This window comes from Mesoplodon bidens, assembly GCF_964165515.1.
Source record: "Mesoplodon bidens genome assembly, chromosome: 5".
In the NCBI taxonomy this organism is placed as follows: domain Eukaryota; kingdom Metazoa; phylum Chordata; class Mammalia; order Artiodactyla; family Ziphiidae; genus Mesoplodon; species Mesoplodon bidens.
The window spans coordinates 72012300-72037302 of NC_138161.1; the positions used below are offsets into that span (position 1 = coordinate 72012300).

Consider the following 25003-nt stretch of genomic DNA (forward strand, 5'->3'; position numbering starts at 1 on the left):
TATAATGATATGATGAAGGAGCAGAGTCTTTGGGTTTAAACCCAGCTCCATCCCCTATGACTTTGTGACCTTCATCACCTTTAGGCATCAGATTCATCAATAAAAAGGAATAATAATCTCTGCCTCCCAGAGTTTTTTTTGAGAATGAAATAACACAATGCCTGTAAAGCTGCCAGTGTAGGTGTCTGACACATAGTAGGGTTTCAACAGAGGTTACCCCTCCCTTCTTCCCTTTGTTGTCCAAAGTAAGGGCATCTAAGCGTTGGGGGAATACTCATATGACTTTTCTTTTGAAATACTTAGTATTATATTAGTGTTTTAACAGTTTGTACTCCCTTATTGAAAACATCTGGAGGTTCTGAAAATAGAATTTGAATCCTGCTTAAATTTATTTTCAACATAGTCCTGTGGAGGGGTGAGGAAGAAAAGGGGAAAATTCAGTGATGAAAGAATAACTTTATAAAGGAAAATGAGAGAGGTTTTTAGTGAATTACTGTTAGTCAATGCTTTTTCTCTTCTAGTTACTTTGATTTGATTGCAGGCTTACAATATACGAGGAGGTGACATTTTTTTCCATCAATGTTACTCTGAGTCTGGTCTTTCAGAAGCAGACACAGAGCACATAGCCTCTTTCCTCTGTTCTTCCAGAACTGACATCCCACCTTAAATCCAATGAGATATTCCAGTGGTTTGTTATAATGCAATTTTGCCAAATATTATGCAAATAGCATTTGTCTTTCACAAGATCATAAGAGAAAATAGAGCCTTTCTATCATCAGTCAGCCAGTGAATGGATTCTGCTGAGCTGGATGCACCATGAACATTCCTTTATTTCCCTACAACTCCTTTCATTTTAATCCCTCTCTCCCCACTCTCCACCTCCAAGATTAAGCATTTCTTTGGAGAGGTGTTTGCTAGGTTAACTTTCATTGAATTGGTGATGATATTAGAAATCAGAAATCAGATATTAGAAATCAGAACACCTTCCCGTTTTAGCACCACCCCAGGTTAAATAATTTTGTTGTTGTTGTTGTTAAGAAGTGTCCTGTGTGGGACTTCCCTGGTGGTCCAGTGGTTAAGAATCCACCTTCCAATGCAGGGGATACAGGTTCCATCCCTGATGGGGAGCTAAGATCCCACATGCCTCTGGGCAACCAAGCCTGCGCACCACAACTACTAGCTCACGCGCTCTGGAGCCCACACGCCACAACTAGAGAGAAGCCCATGCACTGCAATGAAGACCCAACACAGCCAAAGTTAAAAAAAAAAAATGTCCTGTGAGTCAACTTTTATTTAGATGATGATGATGATGTAGGGTGTCAGAAAAAACTTAAGTTCAAAGATAATGCCAACTAGGTAGCCAGACAGAGGTTTCTCTTCTCCACTTGCCACTGACAATGCTGTAGACTTCAGGCATCTTCTCTGTTGTGGGTGGGAGTTTTTACATGAATGAGCATTACACAGAGCTGCTTCTGGCAGAAATTTTATTATAACCACTTCAGCATCTCTCTCTGCAACTGGTCACTCATGAAAATAACAGTGGCTTTGTTATACAGACCACATCTTTAACACAGAATTTAGTTTTGAGGGAGTTTAGCTAGGCCTCAGAGATGGAATCATCCTGCCCAGAGAGCACTAAGGACTCTTTTTAGTGAATTGCAATATTCCACCCTTACACTTGCTGTCTGGTGACGTCATGGATCAGATGCTGGGTTTTCTGACCTGAACTTTAATCTCAAGTTCCGTTTTGGACAAGGAGAAGAGAGGGCATAGGGGAGAGGGAGGTTGAAGACTATAGAAATGGCCTCAACCAAATTAATAACTAGTTTTTTTACTGAAGTATAATTGATTCACAATGTTGTGTTAATTTCTGCTGTACAGCAAAGTGACTGAGTTATACATATATATACATTATTTTTTATATTCTTTTCCATTATGATTTATCACAAGATATTAAATATAGTTCCCTGTGCTATACAGTAGGACCTTGTTGTTGATCCATCCTATAAATAATAGTTTACATCTGCTAATCCCAAACTCCCACTCCATCCCTCCCCAATACCCCTTCACCCTTGGCAACCACAGGTCTGTTCTCTATGTCTGTGAGTCTGTTTCGTAGATAAGTTCATTTGTGTCATATTTTAGATTCCACATGTAAGTGATATCCTATGGTATTTGTGTTTCTCTTTCTGACTTACTTCACTTAGTATGATCATCTCTAGTTGCATCCATGTTGCTGCAAATGGCATTATTTCATTCATTTTTATGGCTGAATAGTATTCCATTGTATAAATATACCACATCTTCTTTATCCATTCATCTGTGGATGGACATTTAGGTTGTTTCCACGTCTTGGCTATGATGAATAGTGCTGCTATGAACATAGGGGTGCATGTATCTTTTTAGAATAGAGTTTGTCTGGATATATGTCCAAAAGTGGGACTGCTAGGTTATATGGTAATTCAATTTTTAGTTTTTTGAGGAACCTCCATACTGTTTTCCATACTGGCTGCACCAATTTACATTCCCACCAACAGTGCAGGAGGGTTCCCTTTTCTCCACATCCTCTCCATTATTTGAATAACTAGTTTTTAAAGCTGATGAATTTCTTCTCTAACTCTGCTTATTGGCAGGTGTGTAACATACTGCTTTCCCCCCCCCACCCCACCCTCTGGCTGTGTCTCTCTCAGGGCTAATCACAATTCCTACGAAATGTGTTCATTTTAAATCCACCCATTTGCCTATCTTCTCTTCCAGGTAGCTATAGATTTCACGGCCTCGAATGGGGACCCCAGGAACAGCTGTTCCCTGCACTACATCCACCCCTACCAGCCCAATGAGTACCTGAAGGCCTTGGTGGCTGTGGGGGAGATTTGCCAAGACTATGACAGGTATGAGACTCCTCATCTCTGTGGGTTCCTGTGGCCCTTGCCTGACCCTGGGCCAAAGAATGGAAATGAAGTTATGCTGAGGCTCATGAGGGGACAGAATAAAGCTTTGTCCCAAATGTGTTATCCTCTCCACACCTAGAGAAACTGAGTTCATGCCAAGCTCACATTGACCACCAAAACAATCCTTTCTTAGCTTTCTTCTCTTACTTGGCTGGCAGGACCACTGGATAGCAATTTTGGTTTCCCTTTTGTAATTTCAGTATGTGCCTTGCTACTGAAAGTTTGGTTCATGGACCAGCAGCATAGCGTCACCTAGGAACTTCATCAAGTCCCACTTGAGAATCTGAATCAGCATCTGCATTGTAACAAGATTCCCAGAGGATTCGTGTGCACTTTGGAGTTTGAGAAGCACTGGTTTATTGGGCACTGTTCTATCTGATCCTCACATTAAACATCCTGTCACGGGTGTTGTTTAACAGAAGAGGAAAACTGTGCAGGGAGGTGAAGTGACCTGTGCTCTGCTCCACGCCCAGGGGCAGGAGTTAAACCCAGATCCAGCTCATTCCACAGCATAAGCTCGTAAGAGTGGGGTTTCATGGACCTCAAAAGCTGTTGGTAACTTTAACAGAAGGTGTGTGTGTGCCCACGACAATGTGTGTATGTGTTTGTAAGTCTGTATAGAAAACACGATTTTGAGATCAGATCAGTATTACATTTATTTTTACTTGATAATAAATATTGACCTTGCCCACCAAGAGAATTCCCTGTAAGACGTGATTTACATAAATTACATTGAACTGAATTTATTCTGCCTTTCTATTATTTCCAGATTGAGGTGAAGTTGTTCACATGTTTGATCAAGAAGGCTCTTTGAAGTAGAACCAGTGTAAATATAAATATGGGTAAATCTCAGTTGACAGCCTGGTCTGATTGTAATATAGGACTAGTTAGTAATGAGCAGCAACTAATTGACCTATTAAACCAGGAAAATAAAGAAAGTGACTCTGTCCTCCGGTTTCAGGGAGATTTCATGGAATAGCCTGATTTCTGTTCTTTCTAGTCTCATAATTGGTTATAAACCATGATAACCTGATACCCAGACACCACAGGGAGTGACACAACCTAGTGACCAGAAAGGGCAGAGAAACGAAAAGGACAGGTAATAGGAAAGCTTCCAGCAGTGGACTTCCCACTGGCGAGTCTCTGGATTCATATTGTTCATCACCAATAATTCAGATGGGTGTGAAGCCAGTTGGGGATGAATGAACACGTACAGTCAAATCTGACATTTCTAAACACAAGACCCCTGCTAACGCTTCCTCTTTTCCATGTTTGGAACAGAGGGCAATAATAACATTTTTAATTACCTTGTTGAAATGATACTTGTACTTAACCTTGAAATATTGTCTGTGAAGACAACTTGAATCTCAGCTCTGATTTCTTTAGGCCCCAATTCAGGGAGGTTCTTAGAGAGGCTCGTGTCATATGGAGATTTCTACCAAGGAGGGAAAAGATGGACATATATTGCATCCTCACTGTCAGAAACTTCTCCAAACATCCCCAAAACAACAACACAGTAATTCTCTCCTTTCTCTCTCTCTCACTCTCACATACACTCACACACACACACACACACACACACACACACACAAGTGTGTCCATATGAGAGAAGAAGGAAGAGAGGGAACATCTGGATTCTTAATAACTTTTAAATGTTGAAATTCTCATAAAAGAGATAAAGTAGGTAAAAGCACTTAATACAACACAATAGCTGCTTAGTAATAAAGTTGACTCTGACCGACTCTGCAAGGCACAAGGCAGTGTATAATGAATTCCAAAGAGGAGATTTGGTGGCCTGGCCAGAAATTAAGATGCTAACACCCAGAGTCCTTGCTGCGGTTCTGCAGCAGATTTACTGGACAAGCGGCAGAACTTCTGTTTCCTGATTACCTTGCATGAAAGATGCAGATACAACAGTCAGAGGGACCTGCACATCTTTTAGAGCTGTTATCCCTTTATATCGTGAGCCAGACAAAGCCTGGGGAGGATTTTGTATTCCCTCAAAAATACCGATTCATTCTAAAAGTAAGAGATGACACTTTTGGGGTTACATGAAGAATCATTGCAAATGATTCTTTTAAAAATTTAAAAATAAAATACCAAAGTTGTCAGCCCCAACTGGCCAAGAAAATCAGGTTTCTTCAGCTCAGTGGAGCTTTTTTATTTTTCATATAAAGAAGGCACCTCAGCATTGAAATGGGCACACTAATCGCTTCTTGAAAACTGACAAGGTTCCACCGCTTCTCCTCTGTGTGGGTGGAAAGACAATAGACAGGAATTCAGGACGTTTCAAGTCGGGGTTTTGGAATTAATTTATTCTTGCATCAAAGTCAGTGAGGTTGTTGCTCAAAAAGAAACACTTCAGTAAAAACTGACAGAAGGCGCCTTTCCCCCTCCTGCAGCGACACGGAGGTTTTTAATCCCCAGGAGGCTTGGAAATTCCTCCCAGCCTCTGACAGCCAAGGGTTTTCTTCCTGCCTTGTACAGTCACTATTCACGGGACATGATGAGCTGATCCGTGAAGCTGAACAGCTTGAGAGACGCGTGAAGCTCGGAGTTCTCAGGGTGGCCTTGAGGGGAGGCCAGACTCAGGTCCTGAGCCCGGAAGGCAGCCCTACCAGCTAATTTTCTCTGCACCTCTGAGAGAGAGACCCCTGCCCTCTCTCCCCTCCAGCTCCCCAAGAACGTGCGCTCACAAACGAACTCATCTGTTCCCGGTTGGTTATAGCCCTTCCCCAGCTCCTACGAACAACCTGGTCTCTTTAGGCTGCTCAAGGCCAAGATGGTATCCATTCCTTGGGCTCAGCAGAGATGTGAGTCTCTGACCAGCTGCCATGTCCCTCACAGAAAGGCTGGTCTAGCTGCTACCAAGAGAGTATAAATACGGTACATTTCTCGCAAATACATACTGACGTTTGATAGGCTTGGCCACCCCAGAATAAGGCAGGGGTACTGGAAACCACTGAGGCAGGCATCTCCTCTGAGGTGTGCTCAGAGCAGTGCAGAGGCAAGGTTAGAACTGACACAGTGCAGTTCGAGTGCAGAGGGTTGGGTTAGAAGTCGGAAGGCAGGGTCACATCACAGTGCTACCTTTTCCACTCTGCTGACACCAGTCCATTGTTCTCAACCTTGGCTCCACATTGGAACCACTCAGGAAGCCTTAAAACAAGCTGGTACCTGGGCCCTACCCCCAGACACCCTGATTTAATTAGTCTGGTGCACATCCTGAGGATCAGAGTTTTTTAATTCCAGTGGGCATCCAGGGTTGAGACCCAGAGTCAAATTGGGAGAGATAGGTGAGATGGAGCAGCTGAGGACCTACTGGGTGCCAGGCCCTTCACGCAGTGCTGTAAAGGCACAGAGAGATTAATAAGTACGGTTTCCCCTCAAGTGGCTCACAGTCTCATGGGAGAGAAAGGCACATAAATGAATCACAGCCCTACATGGCCTAGGTAAGGATGGGGATGCATGAGGAAGGAAGGATTAACTCTATCCTTTGTGGGAAGAGAGATTGACAGTCGAGGAGGGCCTCCTGGGGGTGGTGAGTTCTGCTAATTCTCTTCTTTGTTGTTATTAGCACACTATTCTGAATCATTAGACCAGACCAACCTCCTATGAAGGGCAGAGTCAACAGGGTCCTGGTGACAGGAGGGCTGGGGTTCAGATCCCAGCTCAGCTCCCTTTATTCTCCTGAGGTTATACTGGGCTTTGGTTTCCTTGACTGCAAATGAGAGATTTATCTAACTTCCCCTGCAGAGTGGTTGTAAGGATCAGATACAAAAGTTTTGCCTTTTGTACATACTTGATAAGTGATAGAGGCTATTTTCTTTAATACTCTTACACAAAAGGGAAAAGGACCATAGTGTCAGACTTAAAAGTTATTTTGGACCAATGACCTTTAAAATGTTTTGGCTGACATACTCCTAAAAATAGTGTTAAAACATATAGCCCTCACACACTTTTGCATTGCAATCTAACATGTTCCATCAAGAGTTTAAATAGTGACAAAGAATGAAAATTCTAGTGTAATGTAAATATGGACATTTAAAAATAAAACTCTTACCTAACTCTTGCAAATGCATCCAGCAGAATCTAAATGCCATAGCTATTTGATACCCACCATCGTCCATTTAAAAAATGCGCGAACACTTTCATCAGTTTGAGCTGAGAATTTTGTTTCTTCTTTTTCTTGAACTCATATTTACATTCCCTTCCCCCATAGAACTTCATTCCAATGTATCTTTAAAAATTTGGTTTGAAATTCCTTTATTGATCACTGTATCACACATGTCTCTAATTAAAATATGAATATAAATTTTTAAGTTTCCAATCTCTAAAATTCACTGTAATGAAAAGATTCAAAGTATTTAAAAAATATCTTCTGGTTTAGTTTTTATTATAATCCTTATTAGTGTGTAATTGATCATAAATATTTGTGAAATTTCAACACCTGATTATTGTCTATAAAAAATAGAAATGAAAAAATCTTAATGAAACAGATAGTAGGTTATTTTCCCAATTAGTTTACATATCTGTGGATGACTGCTACCTATGACCAGAATGGGAAAATCTAGCATCAATTCTAATCCAATTTTTTGTTTTTATCAATGTAAATACTAAGAAAGCTTGTTTTTATAAGTCCATGGTAATGGAAAGATTTTGCCTATGAGCATTATGTAATTCTTTCAATTCTAAGTTTTATACCAAAAAATTACATATCTATCATCAAAAGGTATTTTTAATGATCTACCGCCTGACACCAGCACTTTCTACAATTTTTTTAAAGCAAAAATGAGCAAGTACCTGACTTACAAAAGGATTTATTTGCTAGTGAGTCATTCACATCAGGAAGTATCTCTTTATTTTCTTCTGTGGAGCTTTTCCACTCGGGAGCAACGCACCATGGTGGCTGAAATTCCTAGTGGGTGAGCGGAGGTTAATTGGGAGAGGGGAGGTGTGAATGAGGAGCAGGTATTTCCATCAGAGATGTTCCCAGAAGATGAATTTCAGTAATTTCAGTGGGGAGGTAGAGGAACTGAATACTGATTTCTTTTAAAAACAAAGAAGCCATGCTCTCATATCCCTCGAAGAGCTTTGCATTTCCATGTACCCTAGCTTTAAGACCACTGCTTTAGAGAACAGCCTTTATTAAATGTCTAGTTGTTCTGAAATGCTATTTTGCTCTGAATTCATCTCCATTTCCTTATGGATGCAGTCGTTTGTCTTTTCTTTTATTAATCTCTTGCTTTAGCCCACTTTTCCTTACCAGGGAGGGTAAAAATGCATCTTCCATCTGCAGATCATCTGATCAAGGTCTTTCCCTAAGAAGTTCAAGACAGCAAGCTCATTGCCACTGAAGACCCTGGGCTCTTAGATAGTATTTTATATTATTTTATTCCAATAGTAAGAAATACTGCCTTCAGCAATGTGGTGATCTGCCCTGAACTTTCCAGGTTGGAAGTTTCTACCAATCAAGTCCTCAATAATTGCTAAATGACCCCTTTACTCAGTGCTGCTGGATCCTATCTTAAGTTCCCTGATGTTTTGGCATGCTAATGCTTGCTTGTGTGCTCAGCTTGCATTCCCTTGACTCTTGCATAATAAGACTCCTCTCTTCCTAGTTTTATTTCTAATCAGGGAAAATGAATGCTTAAATCTATTGTGCTTAGGCTTGAATATTTTTCTTTAGTATGTTTATTAGAGTCTTTGTGACTACAGAGAACTGATGCTCTCCTGACTCATTAATTTTTCCCCTTGTAGGTGAAGCATTTTCCCTACCTCCCTACTCTTGAAACTCAGTTATATAACAGTGCATCATGCTCAGCAAGCTTAAATTCGCAAGGGTGGCTTGAAGGGTTAAAAGGAATATCATTATGTCTGGAACACTGGTTTTGTGATTAGAAATGGGTGGAATATTAAATCTCACCCCTCCTAAACTTATCAAAGAAATTAAAAAGTGTAGAGCCTTCTAGGTTTCTCTGCTTTGACTTCTGAGCCATCCAAGTTGGAAGAAGCAAGACCCATCCTCCACCCAGAACAGTTTTCTTCCAGACTTAACTAGAAAGTACCTCTAAAATCTCCCTTGCTGATTCCTCCCCACATTTGCTCACCTTTGTCTTGGCTAAGAAGGAATTTCTGAGACAAAGTATTTCAATATTTCCAAGGACCAGAAGTATTTTTTTTTCTCAGAGCTGTGGCTAATCCTTTGTAAGATTTTATGATTTCTTAGTTATCATCATTAATACCTTTTCTAATACCTGCTAGATGCAATGCCCCACGAAGCCCATATTCACACAACAGAAAGGGAAAGAGGGAACTGGTGATTTTCTGGCAAATTTAGACATTGATTTCAGAGAATTCTGGTTTCCCTGTACCTCTCAACCCCTACCCCAAATTTGGTCAAATGGGCTGTATTTTGGTGAAGTTCTATCAAAGCCATCATTGGCTACTGATGACCTCTAAATCAGTTAGATAGTGTTGGGTGACGGTCTGGCTTTGATCCTTTGACTTCTCAGCTTGGGGCTCCCCTTTTGCATCCAGAGACATTCTGGGACAGTGAGCCCTTATCTGAGTTTCCTTTTCTCCTTGGCTGGCTCTGCAAGAACTGCGAAATGGAGGAACTGTTCCAAGAACAAATCTCAGTTGTGTTTTTAATGGGAGAGAAAGTAAAAGGTAGATAGCCTGAGGGGGGCATGTCTTCTTCCAATAGCAGTACTCCAGAGCCCCACTGCAACAATCCCCTGACAGCACAAATTTTGCTTAAGAAGAGTCTTATTTGTGATCTGGTCAAGAGGCCCAGTTATGGGACGTGCAAGAGGAAATCACATTTAATGCTGTACATAATCAGTAAGTTATGATGGTATAATAGAAAAGGCATGGGCTTTGGAATCACACAGTGCTTGCTGGTAAACATCTTAGGTCATTTTCTTAGCCTTTCTGAGACTCAGTTTATTCATCAGTAAAACAAGAATAATAAGTAGGTGGACCTTCAAACATTGTGTGAAAATTAACTAAGTATGTATATGGCCTAGCATCATATCTGGCATATTGTAGTGCCAATCAGTGTTTATTCTTCTCCTGCCCATCGTCTCACCTATAGTATAGGAAAGCAGTAAAATGATGAACTTTGGGGATTATTTCTTGATTTTAGTTGCTCACACTATTGCTATCCCCTGTTACCACAGGTAATCAAGAAGCACGAGTCATTATTTGGCAAAATGACCTATTCTAGCAAGGTAATGCAAGTTCGTGTTTTTCTTCCTCATTAAATGGACAAATGTAGCAACTTCTTTTTTTTAATTTCAGTGACAAAATGTTCCCAGCCTTTGGGTTCGGTGCCAGGATACCCCCAGAGTACACGGTGAGTGAGTGTTTTGCTATAAACAAAGGATGAGTTGGGTTTCCCTCACAGGAGTCTCACTCTTTCGACCTTTGAAATAATTATGTAAGGGCCCAAAGAGGCAGAAGTGGTCTTCAGAACCAGTGAGATTAGCTCCTCGGAGCCTCTGTTTTGATGACAGCCAATCTCCTGGTATTCTGTATTGGCCTTCTCAGAGTCATTTCCAAATGAAGTGTTCCATTGTTTAGCTTCTTATAAACATAGTCAGAGACTGTGGAAACACTTAGAAGTTGACCTCCAGTGGCTCAGAACCCATGTATTCAGATCTCCCCTGGAGAAAGACCCTATTGACCATGTTGACAGTGAAAGTCCATGACAGTGAGGTCTACAGACTCTTTCATCCCAAGTCCCTAAGCACCAGTCTTTTGTGGGAGACAGAGAAAAATCCTGAAGAAAGCACTGCTCGAGCTCAGAGAATCTGGAGCTGAAAGGCTCATGTAAATACACTGGAATCCTATTTGGTCTCGATGCCGATTTCTCACAAAGAAGGCAGAGACTGTACGTGGAGAGATTTGTGCTGCAGTGGAACTGAGGCATTCTCCCATGGTATACCAGATGGCCCTGTGGGACACTCTCCACAGGGGACTCAGCCTCCCAGGTGGGAGAACCTTGGAGAGGAGCAGGGCTCCTGCTGCAGCCTCAGGAAGCTTCTGAGGTCCCAGCTAAGTGCAAGCAATACCACCCAGTCATCAATTTCTCTTTTACTGACCTTGTCTGAGCTGCACAGCAGGAGGCAGGTGCCAACTTTTGCTTCCACCCCAGAGCCATCAGACCAAGGGCCTTCAGTGAAAGAGGGAGTTCACCTCCCTTTTCCTGCTGGAGTGAGAGATGATGGAGTAGCCTGTCTCCCTGACCTGTCCTCCTCCTTGTTTGCTTTGCAGCCCACACTGGCCTTCCTGCCGACCATGCTACAGAATTCTAGAAGCATTTGTCAGAAATGAGTACATTGTGGGGGAAGAATATAGAGCAAGAGCTGTCGACTGGTTGCCTGTAGACATTAGTCAGGCCACATTCTATTTGACACACAGTTTTTTTTTTTTTTAAGAATTAGACAATTTCATACAAAATGTCAGATTTCTGGCTTCTCTGGAAAAACTGAAAGGCCTGATAACACTATAATTAAAAGATTACACATAAAAGTATTAGCCAGAGCTCAGGAGATTCAGTCCCCTTCAGATGGGATATCAGTTCCAGAATGTGGGCGAGTGGGTGCCCACCTTCCTCACAGAGGTGCTGAGTCTCGAGCCTGGAATGCACCTGGACAACCACCAGTCCAGCTGCCCTGAGATGCTTGAGTGTCCTCCTCACATCCCCCCAGACAGCCTTCCGGTCTCAGCTTGACCCAGTGGGGCTGAGGACAAAGGTGTGCAGCATACCTGGCTCCAGGCCTTCCTGTCCTCATGCCTGACATCTGCCTGGTCACCCTCCTGAAGCAACTTCTTCTTCTTGCTGTTTGCTAAAGTCCTGATCCCCTGGCTCCACTCTGACTGGCAGCTAACTTATTACTGCTGCCCTAACAGTCACCCCTTACGTATTCTCACTCTGCTCCCCCAAAGCCATTCAAATACCCTTTTCCACGCCTCATCTCCCCTCTGCCCTAGACAGGCCCTGATGGTCTCAGCAACTCAGGTGCCCCCTAGAGTGTTTACAAAATTACCATGACTTACTTCTTGAGGATAAAATCTCAGTTTGCATTGAAACTGAGCCACAAGCACCTCCGCCTTAGTTTGTGCTCTCCTGGGACCTTGCGACAAGGATTTGGAGGCAAGCAGTTTATTTGAGAGGTGGAGGAAACCTCAGTAGGGAGTGGGGAAATGGAGAGAAGTCAACATAGGGTTTACTAACAAGCCATTACCAGCATGGACAGCCAGAGCTGTATCCCGGGAGACAATGCAGAGCACACACAGACCCCAAGGGGTAAGAGACCTGGGATATTGACACACCACCTCCCATCAGCCCATGATGAAGAGCTACTCCCTGGGGACATTACTCCCAGGGGACATTAATTCCCCACCATGTTTAGCCTGTCACTTGGGCAGGCAAAGCAGGCTCTGGAAGCCCAAGAAAAACTTAAGGTAAATAAAGCACGCAGGATGGTTGGCAGTCAGTTGAGTTGCCTGGAAAAGCCAAGGGCAAGGGAGTGTGAGCGAGGCACCAACAGCATCAGCTCTGACCCCCACTGAGAAAAGAGGGGTCTTTTAACACAATGACCTATTTTCTAGGCCCCAGAGAGTCAGTCCTGTGGGAAACAGTGTTTGAAATGGAAGTCTCAGTAAAATTCCAAGTGACCCAATAAAAATGTCTAGATGCCAGGACACCCCTCTTATTTTATCAGGTTTTAGAAAGAAAAAAATAAACCACATATTATTTGACCTTGTACATATGTCCTGCCAGGTAGAGGAATTTGTGTTGTAATTATTACTTTTCCAAAAGCAAGAGTCTATTTTTACCTGTATGTATGTGAAAATCCTCCTGCCTGGCAGCTCTGTATATTATGTTAGAATGAGTCTTAAATGTCAACAGCTTTGCTGGAGCCTTTGTAACCATGGCCATGTCAAGCAGACAGCTTAGGTTATTGAGTTATCATTTTTTAATCACTGGGTCCAAATAGAACTCAACCAAATCTAAGTCTCTGGTCTGTGGCCACTTCTATCAGGAAGCTATTTGGAGTTACATTTTTATGAAATATTTTCTTGGATTTTTTTTTCATATGCCTTATTCTCCCCCTCCTGCCAGCATTTATCTGATTCTAGAAAAATCTCCCTGTCTAAGCTCCACAGGGAGCTTAGAATCCACCCTCCATCTCAGAGTGATTGTGTAAAGGCTTAAAATGGTTCCTGCTGCTTGACACATAATGAATGTAATGAGCATCTGTTGGCAAACTCTAAGCCCCAGTGCCTCCTTACTGGATTAATGTTCTCATTCTCCTTTTTTCCTTTTGTAAATTTTAATTGGTGTCCAGGTATCTCACGACTTCGCAATCAACTTTAATGAAGACAACCCAGAATGTGCAGGTAAATCACAACGTGAAAGGAAGTCAGTGTTTCACAGCCCTTCCCTTCGTACTTTTCCCATTTTAGTTTCTCTCTCCTGATGCAGTATGTCAGTGATGATTGTCCACAGAGGAGAAGTAGGCTGGCTGGACCCAAATAAACACACTACTCTGAAGGCCACAACAGAGCAGAGATGTAAGAGCTGGAAAAGACAGAATGCAGAAGAGACCTTGAGCTTAGAGCAAGAATATTGATTCCAATTCTGGATTCTTCTGGCCAAAAAAAAAAAAATTTGAGGGAAGGGTCACCTGATGGGCAGTGATGAGGTACCCCTCTTTCTGCTTTCCAAGTTGTCATCAAATATTTATTTTGCACAACTTCCTCTCTGTGAAGTAATAAGGAAAGGGGGAAGCGTGGAGATCATGTGACACTTTCAGCATGTTGGCAAAGGATATGCCCGCAGCAACTTCAAACAAGTCACTTAATGGTATTGTACCAGAAAGCGCCTTCTCAAAGGCTTTGGTCTGTATTATGTTATTTCCAGCTAGAAATTCCCCAAGACATTCCACAAAATAATGATGATGACTATGATGATAAATTGTATCTTAGAATCATTTTTCCTGATTTCTAAATAATAAATAGAGCCAAGTACACCTGTTGCTATGAAAATGGTAAGACATTTTTGCAGTGGGCTGGTGGAAATGTCTGTGTCTCTCCTCCTTCCTGTAGAGGAGGAAGGGGCTGAACAGGGTTAATTCAGATCCTGTGGGTGATGTAGCACATCCCGCAGTTTCTTTCACAAATTTGGCACTAACTGTCCAGGAACATGACATCAATATCCCCGGGTCTGCACGCAACAACCTATGAGACCAGATCTCCATTCTGCCCTTATTCCCTCTCACCATCCCTCACGCCAAGTTTATTACAGTTTAGGCTTCCCTCATCTCAAACCATTCCCACTCTTCAACTGTAAGAATGGTTTTCCATCAAAGCAGAATGAAGGACATATCCAGTGTTAACCCATTTCACATCTTAGAATTCACCTGCCTGGTATTTTTGGAAGAGAACTCAGACTTGCTTATCTTAGGCAAAACCTCAAAAACCAAAACAGATAAAGAGCTTCTGTTCCACATCACTTAACTTCAAAACCAGGCTATGTAATGATTTTTGGCACCTGTCTTTAGAATGGCAGACTTTGGGGCAGGACAAAGAGAATGAAGCATTTTCAGTCACTTTCATACACATTTTGTTACATGCATGTGTATAAAGGCAGAACAGAACACAACTTGCTCATCCAAGATGCCCAAAATCTGGTTGGCCGGATGTGACAGGAAAACAATCACAGGAGGGGCTTTGTGGGTCTCTCTGGCTTAAAACAGGACCAGTGTGCTGTTTCAGGGTAGAAAGGGGTGCAGGAGGATGAGATGAAACGGGAAGAGAGAGGTAACACAGGCACAGACACAGAGGGGACCATTTGAACAAAAATCATTGGTAATGGGACTGTCTCTGTGGGATCACAGTTAGAACATTCAGTGTGCAGCCAAGACTTATGCTGGGAGGAGCTACACTAGCAGGGCTGCCTCTTCCAGCAGAGCCCACCCGTCATGATCTCTTGGATGGAAGTCCCCCTTAAATGAGGGGTGCCCGTGGTGATGGGCGTCACTCACTTGTACTACAGTCCCCGTCAGATGACTGTGACTGTCATTTTGCTCATTCATCACACATTTGGGGAGCAGCTACCATGTGCCCGACCTGCCTCGAGCTCATGAGAAAGAAAGTCACAATTCCTACCCACAAGGACTTTAACATCTGGAGAGACGGTTGTGGGTACACATCACTCACATAGGTGGCCCGGGGTGGTTATACTGGAGTCAATAGGATGGTGTGAAATGGTGTGAAAATGAGAGGGATGTTAAAGCTGTGAGCATGGCCCTTAGAGCCAGACACACCTGGGTGTGAATCCTGAGTCTGCAGCAAACCTCTCTGGGTCTCAGTTTCTTAACTGTAAAATGGGTACAATGTTGGCTTCATTACAATAGGAGGATCTAATGAAATCTATTGTGTAAGGTGAGACATAAGGGAGACATTGGTGGAAATGATCGCTTTTGATTTGAACCTTTAAAGAAAATGATTTTAGAGCAAAATGATTTCTCTCTGAGTTTTAAGTTGTAGGGTTGCAAAATATTCCCAATATGAATCCCTTATTTTTGAAAGTGTAGAAGAAGATTTGGGAATACACAGGTTTGTAACTGACATTTTTTAATGGGTCTAGAATATTCTCTTTGTCATAAAAAGCTTGTTTGTATCCTGTCGCAAACACAATTATTCATTAATAAATTCTTCCCAAGTCAATTTCAAAAAAAAAAATAAGTAAAATGAATAAAGAAAATGATTTTAGTGGGAGTGGAGGCAGAAATACCAGCCCAGATGTGGTATTTTCTTTTTTATCTTAAGAACATAAATGTGCTATTGATAAGGACTATTTGGGGGAAGTTAATGCTTCATTTGTGTGTGTGTGTTTGATTATAAATATATTTAGGGGGACTATTTAGCTATTGATCTTTGTCAATTCCTCAGGGATTCAAGGAGTTGTGGAAGCCTACCAGAGCTGCCTTCCCAAACTCCAGCTCTATGGCCCCACCAACATCGCTCCCATCATCCAGAAGGTCGCCAAGTCAGCATCAGAGGAGACCAACACTAAGGAGGCATCGGTAAGGAGAGGGGTGGTCTGCCTGCTAATGGGCATTTACCTATCCTCACCTGGATACTGGCTATAGCACCCATCCCAATCTGACAATAAATTTGCATTTCTACCAGTGTGAGTTTGAAGAAGTGACTTAACCTTCCCCCTGTCCTCAGTCTCCTCACCTGAAAAATGGGGATAATCATGCCTATCTCTGCTGGATTAATATGAGGTTTAGAGATGACACAACTCAAATGTCTGCAATGTTACCTGAACACAGAAGGCTTTCAACAGGGAAAGCCACTATATTCACTGGAGTGTAGGTCATCCTCATAATACTCATACTCTCCTTCAGTTCCTAGGAAGGAAAAAAAAAACAACTGTCCAAAACTAAGCTTGCTTTCCAGTGTACCCAGACTACAGATGGAAGTGAAGTAAAACAATGGGTTATTCTTCCGCCTGGTGGTCAAGTGAAGTAACACACAACATCACAGTGAAGGTTTATTTCAGGTCCTATTAGTGGTTTTCTTAAGAAAAATGCAAACCAAGGTTACAAGGCCAAATAGAGTTTGTTTTTTTCCCCTAATATATTAGACTTAAATATATTGCTGTAATAGATTTTCTATGCATCATTTTTCAATACCGTCATTTTGTCCTATATCCTTTTTTAGCTTTATGACCTTTTCTCAGATTTAGCAGAATATTGCTATGTCTGAAATTTTCTCTGTGACTTTATCCTGGGTTCCAAGGCACTGAATTTGCATGAAGAACATGATATGCTGCTCCCTCACCTTCTTATGTGATCTCATCTGACCCCCTTGCCCTGTGCCTGTGTTCTCAGCTTCTCTCACGTTAGGATGGGCTGGACCACACTCCTGTCTCATGGCAACCTCTGCTCTGTGCACTGCAGCACACACCTCCCAACTATTAGGGACACTGACCTCATACTTATATTCCCTTTCTCTCCTCATCACCTATTTTTCCCTTTCTACTGAAGACTCATTCCTATTAGCAAATAAAGCATGTTACAATATCTCTTGTTTAGGTTCAAAACTCTCTCTCAACACCACTTTACCCTTTAGGTACTGTCCCTTATTTTACTCTCTTTTACAGCAAAATTCATTGAAAGAACTGCCCATATTCACTGCCTCCATCTCTCCTCCCATTGGCCCTTCCACCTGTACCACCCAAACTTTGCTCCCCAACACCCCTGTGAAGACCACATCTGTAAAAGTCAATAGCATCTCCATCTTGCCAAACCCACAGAGGCCTTGAAGCAAATCTGAATCCTCTCAGATGCAAGATTTAGGCATAGGGTTGGACAGGATCAGTATTTCATTTTATTTTTAACCTTTTTTTTTTTCATCACCAGGGCTTCAAGTTCAAATACTTCAAATAATACCTTGCTCAGAAACCAAAGGCATAAAATAGATTTTAAGAAAACAGACTATTTTTGCTAAATATGGGCTGAAGGATGGGGTCCAAACTTGTCTATTCTCCTTGACTCCCTTTATCCCCAAGAGCATCCAAGACATCCCTAGGGCTCCCCGGAGCCCAATTTGAATCATCTGGGGTACCAGGACTCATAGGAGTAAAGAGAATCTGACATAGGTCTGAGTTCTGGAGTAATACAAACCAGCATGAAGTTTTGGCTATTACTCACTCCTCCAGGGACAGATGGGTCTGCTCTGAAAGGACAGGTCAGGAAACAGTACCGGAAGCATCTAATCCACATCTCCCCAAATAAACTCACTCCTATAGGCCAGGAGCACTGATGCTTTCCCCCAGCAGTTTCCATTATCTTTTGAACAGTGTGTGGTCCAGGGCCCCTTGTTATCACTGATTGCTAAGGGTCCTAACCTTGAACCTTGAACGCAAGTGGTGCCAGGAAGTCTGTGGCTGTAGGATTTTCTCCTCAGTTTTGTGGAACTCTTCTAGAAAGAAAAAAAGTCCTCTCCTTATGTAAGCAGGACCTCAAGTACATTCAAAGACTATAATATTTCACCCATGAGCACTTTCCTAGCCTGACTTTGGAAGCAACTGTTACTGCGGCCTTTATTGGAAATTTCCATCAGGGTTTTGATCCAACAGTCTGAAGCCTATTACCTTTAGCTAGATTAAACCTGGAAGGATCAGGTTCTAGAATCTTGACAGTCTCTTCAGACCAGAGCTTCTTAACCATTTTTGTTCCATGGACACCATTAGCAGCTGGTGAAGCCCATGGACACCTCCTCAGAAGGACCTTTAAATGCACAAAATAAAATATATGTTATAAAATAAACCAATTATATTGAAATGCAGTTAGCAAAATATCTTTAAATATGACATAGAAGCATCATAAATATAGTAATAAAATTAAATTATGAGAATTTGTGGCTGGCCTAATAATTCTGTAATTTCTAAGCAGTGTTGAATGTAAATGACACATTGAGATATTTGCAAACACTGTAAGATAACAAGAAAGTATTCTGTGATTTCTATTAGTGACACAGTCACAAGTACAGTTAAAACTAATTTTATTTGTTGATTATGTTTAGAATTGAAAAAAATGATAAGTTTTAGATAGAGGTTAGTGAAAATAAAACTTTAATTTACCCTAGCTGCACAGACTGCCTGAATTCTTTCAACGCAACAGTCCACAAGCCTAGGTTAAGAACCCCTGCTCTAAATGAAAAGCCAGCCACATTCTGCAACCTGTTTCTCAGTGGCTTGCTAGGTGAGAATGGCTTTTTCATTTTTAAATGGTTGGAAAAAATCAAAAGGAGAATAATATTTCATAGCACACAAAAATTATATGACATTCAGGGCTTCCCTGGTGGCGCAGTGGTTGAGAGTCCGCCTGCCGATGCAGGGGACACGGGTTCGTGCCCCGGTCCGGGAAGATCCCACATGCCGCAGAGCGGCTGGGCCTGTGGGCCATGGCCGCTGAGCCTGCACGTCCGAAGCCTGTGCTCCGCAACGGAAGAGGCCACAGCAGTGAGAGGCCCATGTACCGCAAAAAAAAAAAAAAAAAAAAAAAAAATGCCCAGCATCTCAGAGCAAGAGCCTTCAAAGCCAGCCCCCCTGACTCTTCTGCTGCTCTGTCTACACCCTGTGCCTTGTAACCATCACTAAGGTGATTATTAGAATTAACCTGCAATTACTGTGCCTGCGTTTAAGCTCCATTCAACCTAAGTCTTCAGTGTTCAGGGTTGTCAACACGGGCACTCAGGAAAAGTCAGTTGTCACTTGCTGTGGTCATTATGCACCGGAACTGCCGGAGTGTGTAACTGGCTTTGTCCTTGTCTCTCCCACCTCTCCATCCCCATCGTCTGCTGGTATCCCACCGATGGCAGCAATACTTCATCCTGCTGATCCTGACTGACGGGGTCATCACAGACATGGCCGACACGAGGGAGGCCATCGTCCATGCCTCCCACCTCCCCATGTCGGTCATCATCGTGGGAGTGGGCAACGCAGACTTCAGTGACATGCAGATGCTGGACGGCGACGACGGGATTCTGAGGTCGCCCAAGGGAGAGCCCGTCCTTCGCGACATCGTCCAGTTCGTGCCCTTCAGGAACTTCAAACACGTACGTATATCTCGAGGGCTTCCCCTGGGAGAGCAGAAGCCCCCCCCCCATTTTTCCACCAGTGTTCATAGTGAAGCAATGCCAGCTGTCCCTGCCTGGGCCAGGCCGACTCCCACCCAGGACATGTAGAGCTTGACTTGCTGGAGAAAGAAGTATAACCTGAGTCATTGATGAGGAGTCATGCTAACTATGTAGCCAACATTTCATTGGAGCTTGGCCTCATCCACAGAATTTAGGGTCTCCAGTGTACCCAGGACTGCCATGTACAGTTGGGCAGGTTGTTCCCTGCTCAAGGTTGCCTGGCTGAAGTAGCAAAGAGGAGCTGAAATTCGTCCTTCGTTCTCCTTGTCAAGCCATGTGCCCTGGCAGAGGTCTGTGTTTGCCTTGGCAAAGTATATTTTCAAAATTATAGGGACTTAAATCCTGTATAAATGTACAGTAAGTAGCATCAAAGATTTATTCAATTCATTAATGAGGGAACCAGCAAGATAACAAAGTTAGTTTAAAGGATGATTTTAAACAGTTGTTTGTGGTCAGTAGGAGAAAATGCTGGAATAAGTTTGCTAAGGCAGAATCAAAACTGGTTCATGACCCACAGGGTTTAAAAAAAAAAATCTTTTCTGATTCATACAAAGTTTCCCTCTGGGTTGGTGGTGGCCCTGAAGAGCCCTGCAGAGCCTCCCCCACTGTGTCACAGACAGCCTCCTGTATTCTTTCATTCCATGCCCCAGTGAAAGCTCCCACAAGTGTGTGGGCAGTGAGCCTGGGTGACTCACAGCAGGCAACTCTGCTACCATAACCCATCTTCAACTTGTCCAAGGAGAGGTTTCCAAGCCCCCAAGTTGTCTGCACAGGACAGCAAGGTGGGGCATCCTCTTCAAGTTGGGGTGCTCTGGAGCTGAATCGCCCACAGTTGTGTTCATCAGTGAAACCACTTGCTCACATGGTGCCCAAGGTGGGGGGAGGGTGTTCTTCCAGACTGTGATGTCGCGCCCCGTCTTGTCAGCTGGACAGAAGTACCACAGGACTGACCACCACCCACAGCATTGCCTGAGTGAAGAGGGGTCCAAGAGCTTCTCCAAACCACCCTCTCCCCGCCCCCTACACACACACACACACACACGTGCCATGGGGCCATGCACTGTTGCAGCCTCCACCCAGCCCCTGCTCCCCCTCACACACCCAGAGTGCCTGCTGTGTGCTAGCACTTGCACCACAGTGAGAGGAGGAGCCATGGGGCCCAGCCTCCAGGAATTTACTGGAGAACTGCCCGGTTGGGACACAGGTGTCCGCAGAAAACTCTCACACCAAGCGATCTGTGGGCGACTGAGGTAGGCCACCCTGTGGCTACAAAACTTCAGAGAAGCGGCTGGAGCTGGGACATGAGGAGGACAGACCTTGGGGTGTGGGCAGGGAGGTGAGGGGCACCCGCAACAAAGAAGTGCCTGATCAGGGCGAGGAAGGGGGCGCACTCACTGCCTCTCTGCTCTAGGCTCCCGGCTCCCTGTGGTTTAGCACCCGCCTCAGCTTCCTGAACCTCAAATTAGATACTGAGAACCGTTTCATTCTCCAAACTAATCTATTCTGAATTCAATAAACCATAAACAAAACTCAAGGTGAGGCACTGATATCATTTCATACAGCCAGGAACCCAGGAATCGCCTCTCTTTTTCTGCTCTGCATGGTAACTCAGAGCTTCGGACAGGGCAGAGGCTCTGAACTGTGTGGCTTGGGGCAAGTTACTTAACCTCTCTGTGTCACAGACTTTCATCTGTAAAACGGGGCAAATAACACACACATTGGAAGATTAGAGGTGGGGCTTATATAACGCTCAGCACAGCGCCTGGGACATGTAGGTAGTTAATAAATGTGACCTTTATTACTGTTCTTGCCAGCTACTTTCATATTTTTTCTGCCTTATTCCAAGTTAATGGAACTCCAGGCCCTCTCTGCTCCCCAGAACCACCAGCACAGATATGCAAAGGGCGGGAGCATCATTGGGAACTGTGCTGTCCAACACAGTAACAAAGAGCCACATGTTGTTATTTAAATTTAAATTCATTAAAATTAAATTTAAAAATCAGTTTTTTGTCACACTAACCACATTGCAAGGGCTCAGTGACAGCAAGTGTCTGGTGACTACCACATTGGACAGTGTAAATACAGAATACTTTTATCATCCGAGCAAGTTCTGCTTGACATACTGTTCAGGAATATTTTTGTCTTCGAATAACAGCAAATCCATCTCACAGTGGATTACATGAGTGGTTCTTAACCAAGGATGATTTTTCTCCCCAGGGGACATTTGGCAATGTCTAGAGACATTTTTTTAAATTAATTTATTTATTTTTAGCTGTGTTGGGTCTTCGTTTCTGTGCGAGGGCTTTCTCTAGTTGTGGCAAGTGGGGACCACTCTTCATCGCGGTGCACAGGCCTCTCACTGTCGCGGCCTCTCCCGTTGCGGAGCACAGGCTCCAGACGTGCAGGCTCAGCAGTTGTGGCCCACGGGCCCAGCCGCTCCACGGCATGGGGGATCCTCCCAGACCAGGGCTCGAACCCGTGTCCCCTGCATTGGCAGGCAGACTCTCAACCACTGCGCCACCAGGGAAGCCCTAGAGACATTTTTGATGGCTACTTGCATCCAGTGGGTAAAGGCCAGGGATGCTAGTAAGCATCCTATGATGCAGAGGGCAGTCCCCACACAAAGAATTATCAAATATATCCAATATATCAAAATAGCAATAGTGCCAAAATTGAGAAACCCTGGATTATATAAGTACAAATATACTTTTCTCGTGTAGCTAGATGTTAGGGGCTGGTGGCTGCTGACATTAGTTTTTTCAATGATTCAATAGTGTCAGGACCAGCACTTAGAGATTCTTTTTGTTATTCCCTCACAATGATAAAATGGTTGCCATAGCCCTAGGAATCATATTCTAGTTAAAGGAAAAAAAAGAAGAAGAAAGAGAAACAGAGCCAGTGATGTCCGTTAAAGAGCTCCAAGAAACACCCCTCAGGAAACTCTCACTTGGGTCTCATACAATGAAATTGGATCACATGGCCATCCCTAGATGCCAGGGAGACTGGGAAGTCAAGTCTTTATCTTTCTAAACTGTGTGTGAGCAATGACCAGAGAGAAAAGGGAGGAAATGACTATTGTGTCTTCCCCAGTGTAAAAGTGGACCGTGATCTAACACATGACCCTGAACAGTTATTTATAAATTAAAAGAGCATTCATGGATACCAATGTCCAACATACTATGGCACCTTCAAAATGTGAGCAGTCGCTTTAGAAACACTCCTCACAGTGTTTTCAGATTGTTTTTAAGGTACGTGTCTCTTACATTTTGAGCCTCCAAAAAACTCTGAGATAGAATGAATTCCTGTTCTTTCCTTTCTTGTCTCAGAATATCGGGGCTTAGCAAAGTTGAATGGCTGAGTGACAAGCCACATAGGAAAGAAAGAGTTAGAAACCTGGTCATCTGGCATGTAGACCAGCCCCCTTTCCTTCAGGACTTCTCCAGAGGGACCTCAAACATTTCTCTCTGCTTCAAATTTTCAACCTCTTCAGTAATTGCTAACAATGAGGTTCAGGCAATCTTACTTGCCCAGTGGCTGGGGAGTTAGTAGTGAGTGCCAGGGTCACAGGTCAGGCCCAGCTCTGCATGAGTCCAGAGTCCATGCAGAATATCAACCTCTACCTTCCTCTGCCCCAAGGCCCGCAGTGAGTCCATAATGCTGATACAAGAAAGGCTACATAAATTAGCACAGTATTCAAGACTCTCCGTCACCTGGCCACAAGCTCATTTTCCAACTGAATGCCCCACCAATCCTGCATCCCCAACACACACACACACACACACACACACACACACACGCACTTCCTTTAGAGCCCCATCAGATGAATCACTGTCCCTAGAATGATCAAATGCCAATCCTCTCCTTCTCCCTGTTTTAAAATATGCCCAATGTAAATGCCATCTCTTCTTGGAAGCCTGCTGTGATTTCCTCCAAGATGGCTTAGTCTTGGTTTTTTGTGCTCTGGTCACACAGTGTCTGTGACTCCCTAAAGCAGTGTTTCTCAAATTTCAATATGCACAGGAATCACCTAGGCATCAAGTTAAAATACAGATTCTGATTCATTAGCTCTGGGATAGGTCTAAGATTTTACATTTCTAACAAGCTCCCATTGATGTGATCTGCTGGTCTGTGGGATGTATCATGTTCTGCCTCATAGGAGGGTTAATTTCGGCCCCACCAGGCTCCCCTCACATGACTATAACTTCCTAATGGCAAGAATCATAGACCCTATAAACGCTAGCATAGTACCTGGAACATAAATAGGTGTATGGATTTGAATGTAAATCAGACACAAAACTGCAAGGCAATTCTCTCTGCCATCCAGTGTTCACCCATCCTCAGGTGTGAATAGTTTTATATTTTGAGACAGACATGAAAAAATGTAATTATGAAATTAAAGGTTCATTTTCCAACAATCTGACAACTCTTGCTTGGAGTAGACGCTGACAAGTACAGAATGAATGATGAATGAATGAATGAATGAATGAATGAATGGGACCAGCTGCTTAGAGCAGGACTCAAGTCTTTTGGGCTGATTTGGGTCAGATTCCCTTGGCCAAAGTCACTGTGATTTCTTCTTCCCTGTAGGCATCTCCAGCTGCCCTGGCAAAGAGCGTGTTGGCTGAAGTCCCAAACCAAGTCGTGGACTATTACAATGGCAAAGGGATTAAGCCAAAATGTTCATCAGAAATGTATGACTCTTCCCGGACACTGGCTCCATGAAGTCTACACACTTTTACAGAGTCCTCAAATACTATTCCTGCTGATACTTAATACTTCTATTATCCTGTACCTAAAAAGACACAAAGGTACACATTTAAAAATAGCACGTTTTGGTGATTTTTAACTAACAATTTTTTTTGCATGTGTAGCCCTGAGGCCTGGATCTGCTAAGCCCTTGTATTGTTAAAGACTTTTTACAAAGAAACACAGATAATTATAACTTACTCTTTACATTACAGCATGTCGCCTTGATATAAAATGTTATCTGTATCTGTTTTTTATACAGGTTTGTTGAAATTTTGCTAAATTTCTTATTATCTTTACACTGTAAAGCATTTTGAAACATTTCTTGAATGTTGATAGCCAAAACATATTTGGTTTTATCTGCTACAGGATGAGAGACTTTTTAAAATGGCAGATGCATGGACTGTATTTTGCATGTTTAAAATAAAAAAAAAAAACCATGTTGTTTTTGCAGTTGTCATCCATAATTCCTCCCTGCTGAGAATGGTCCCTCCACTGAAAAAGGGACTTATCCACCTAGAGGTGGTCTTCCTGAAGCGGGTCTGGGGCACCCAATCCAACACCTCTCAGACTTCCCT

General features: G+C 43.1%; 1 protein-coding gene across 1 annotated transcript in view; it reads left to right on the plus strand.

Annotated features, from left to right (window-relative positions):
- The window catches only part of CPNE4 (copine 4), a gene marked incomplete at its 3' end in the record, with an annotated part of 612853 nt that extends 588452 nt beyond the window's left edge, over positions 1-24401 (plus strand). Inside the window, exons 11-16 of the mRNA XM_081235787.1 lie at positions 2758-2891; positions 10257-10311; positions 13313-13364; positions 15921-16054; positions 19362-19598; positions 24267-24401. Coding sequence (XP_081091913.1) covers positions 2758-2891; positions 10257-10311; positions 13313-13364; positions 15921-16054; positions 19362-19598; positions 24267-24401 — 747 coding nt within the window. The remainder of the gene's footprint in view (positions 1-2757; positions 2892-10256; positions 10312-13312; positions 13365-15920; positions 16055-19361; positions 19599-24266) is intronic.
- Positions 24402-25003: the final 602 nt, after the last annotated feature.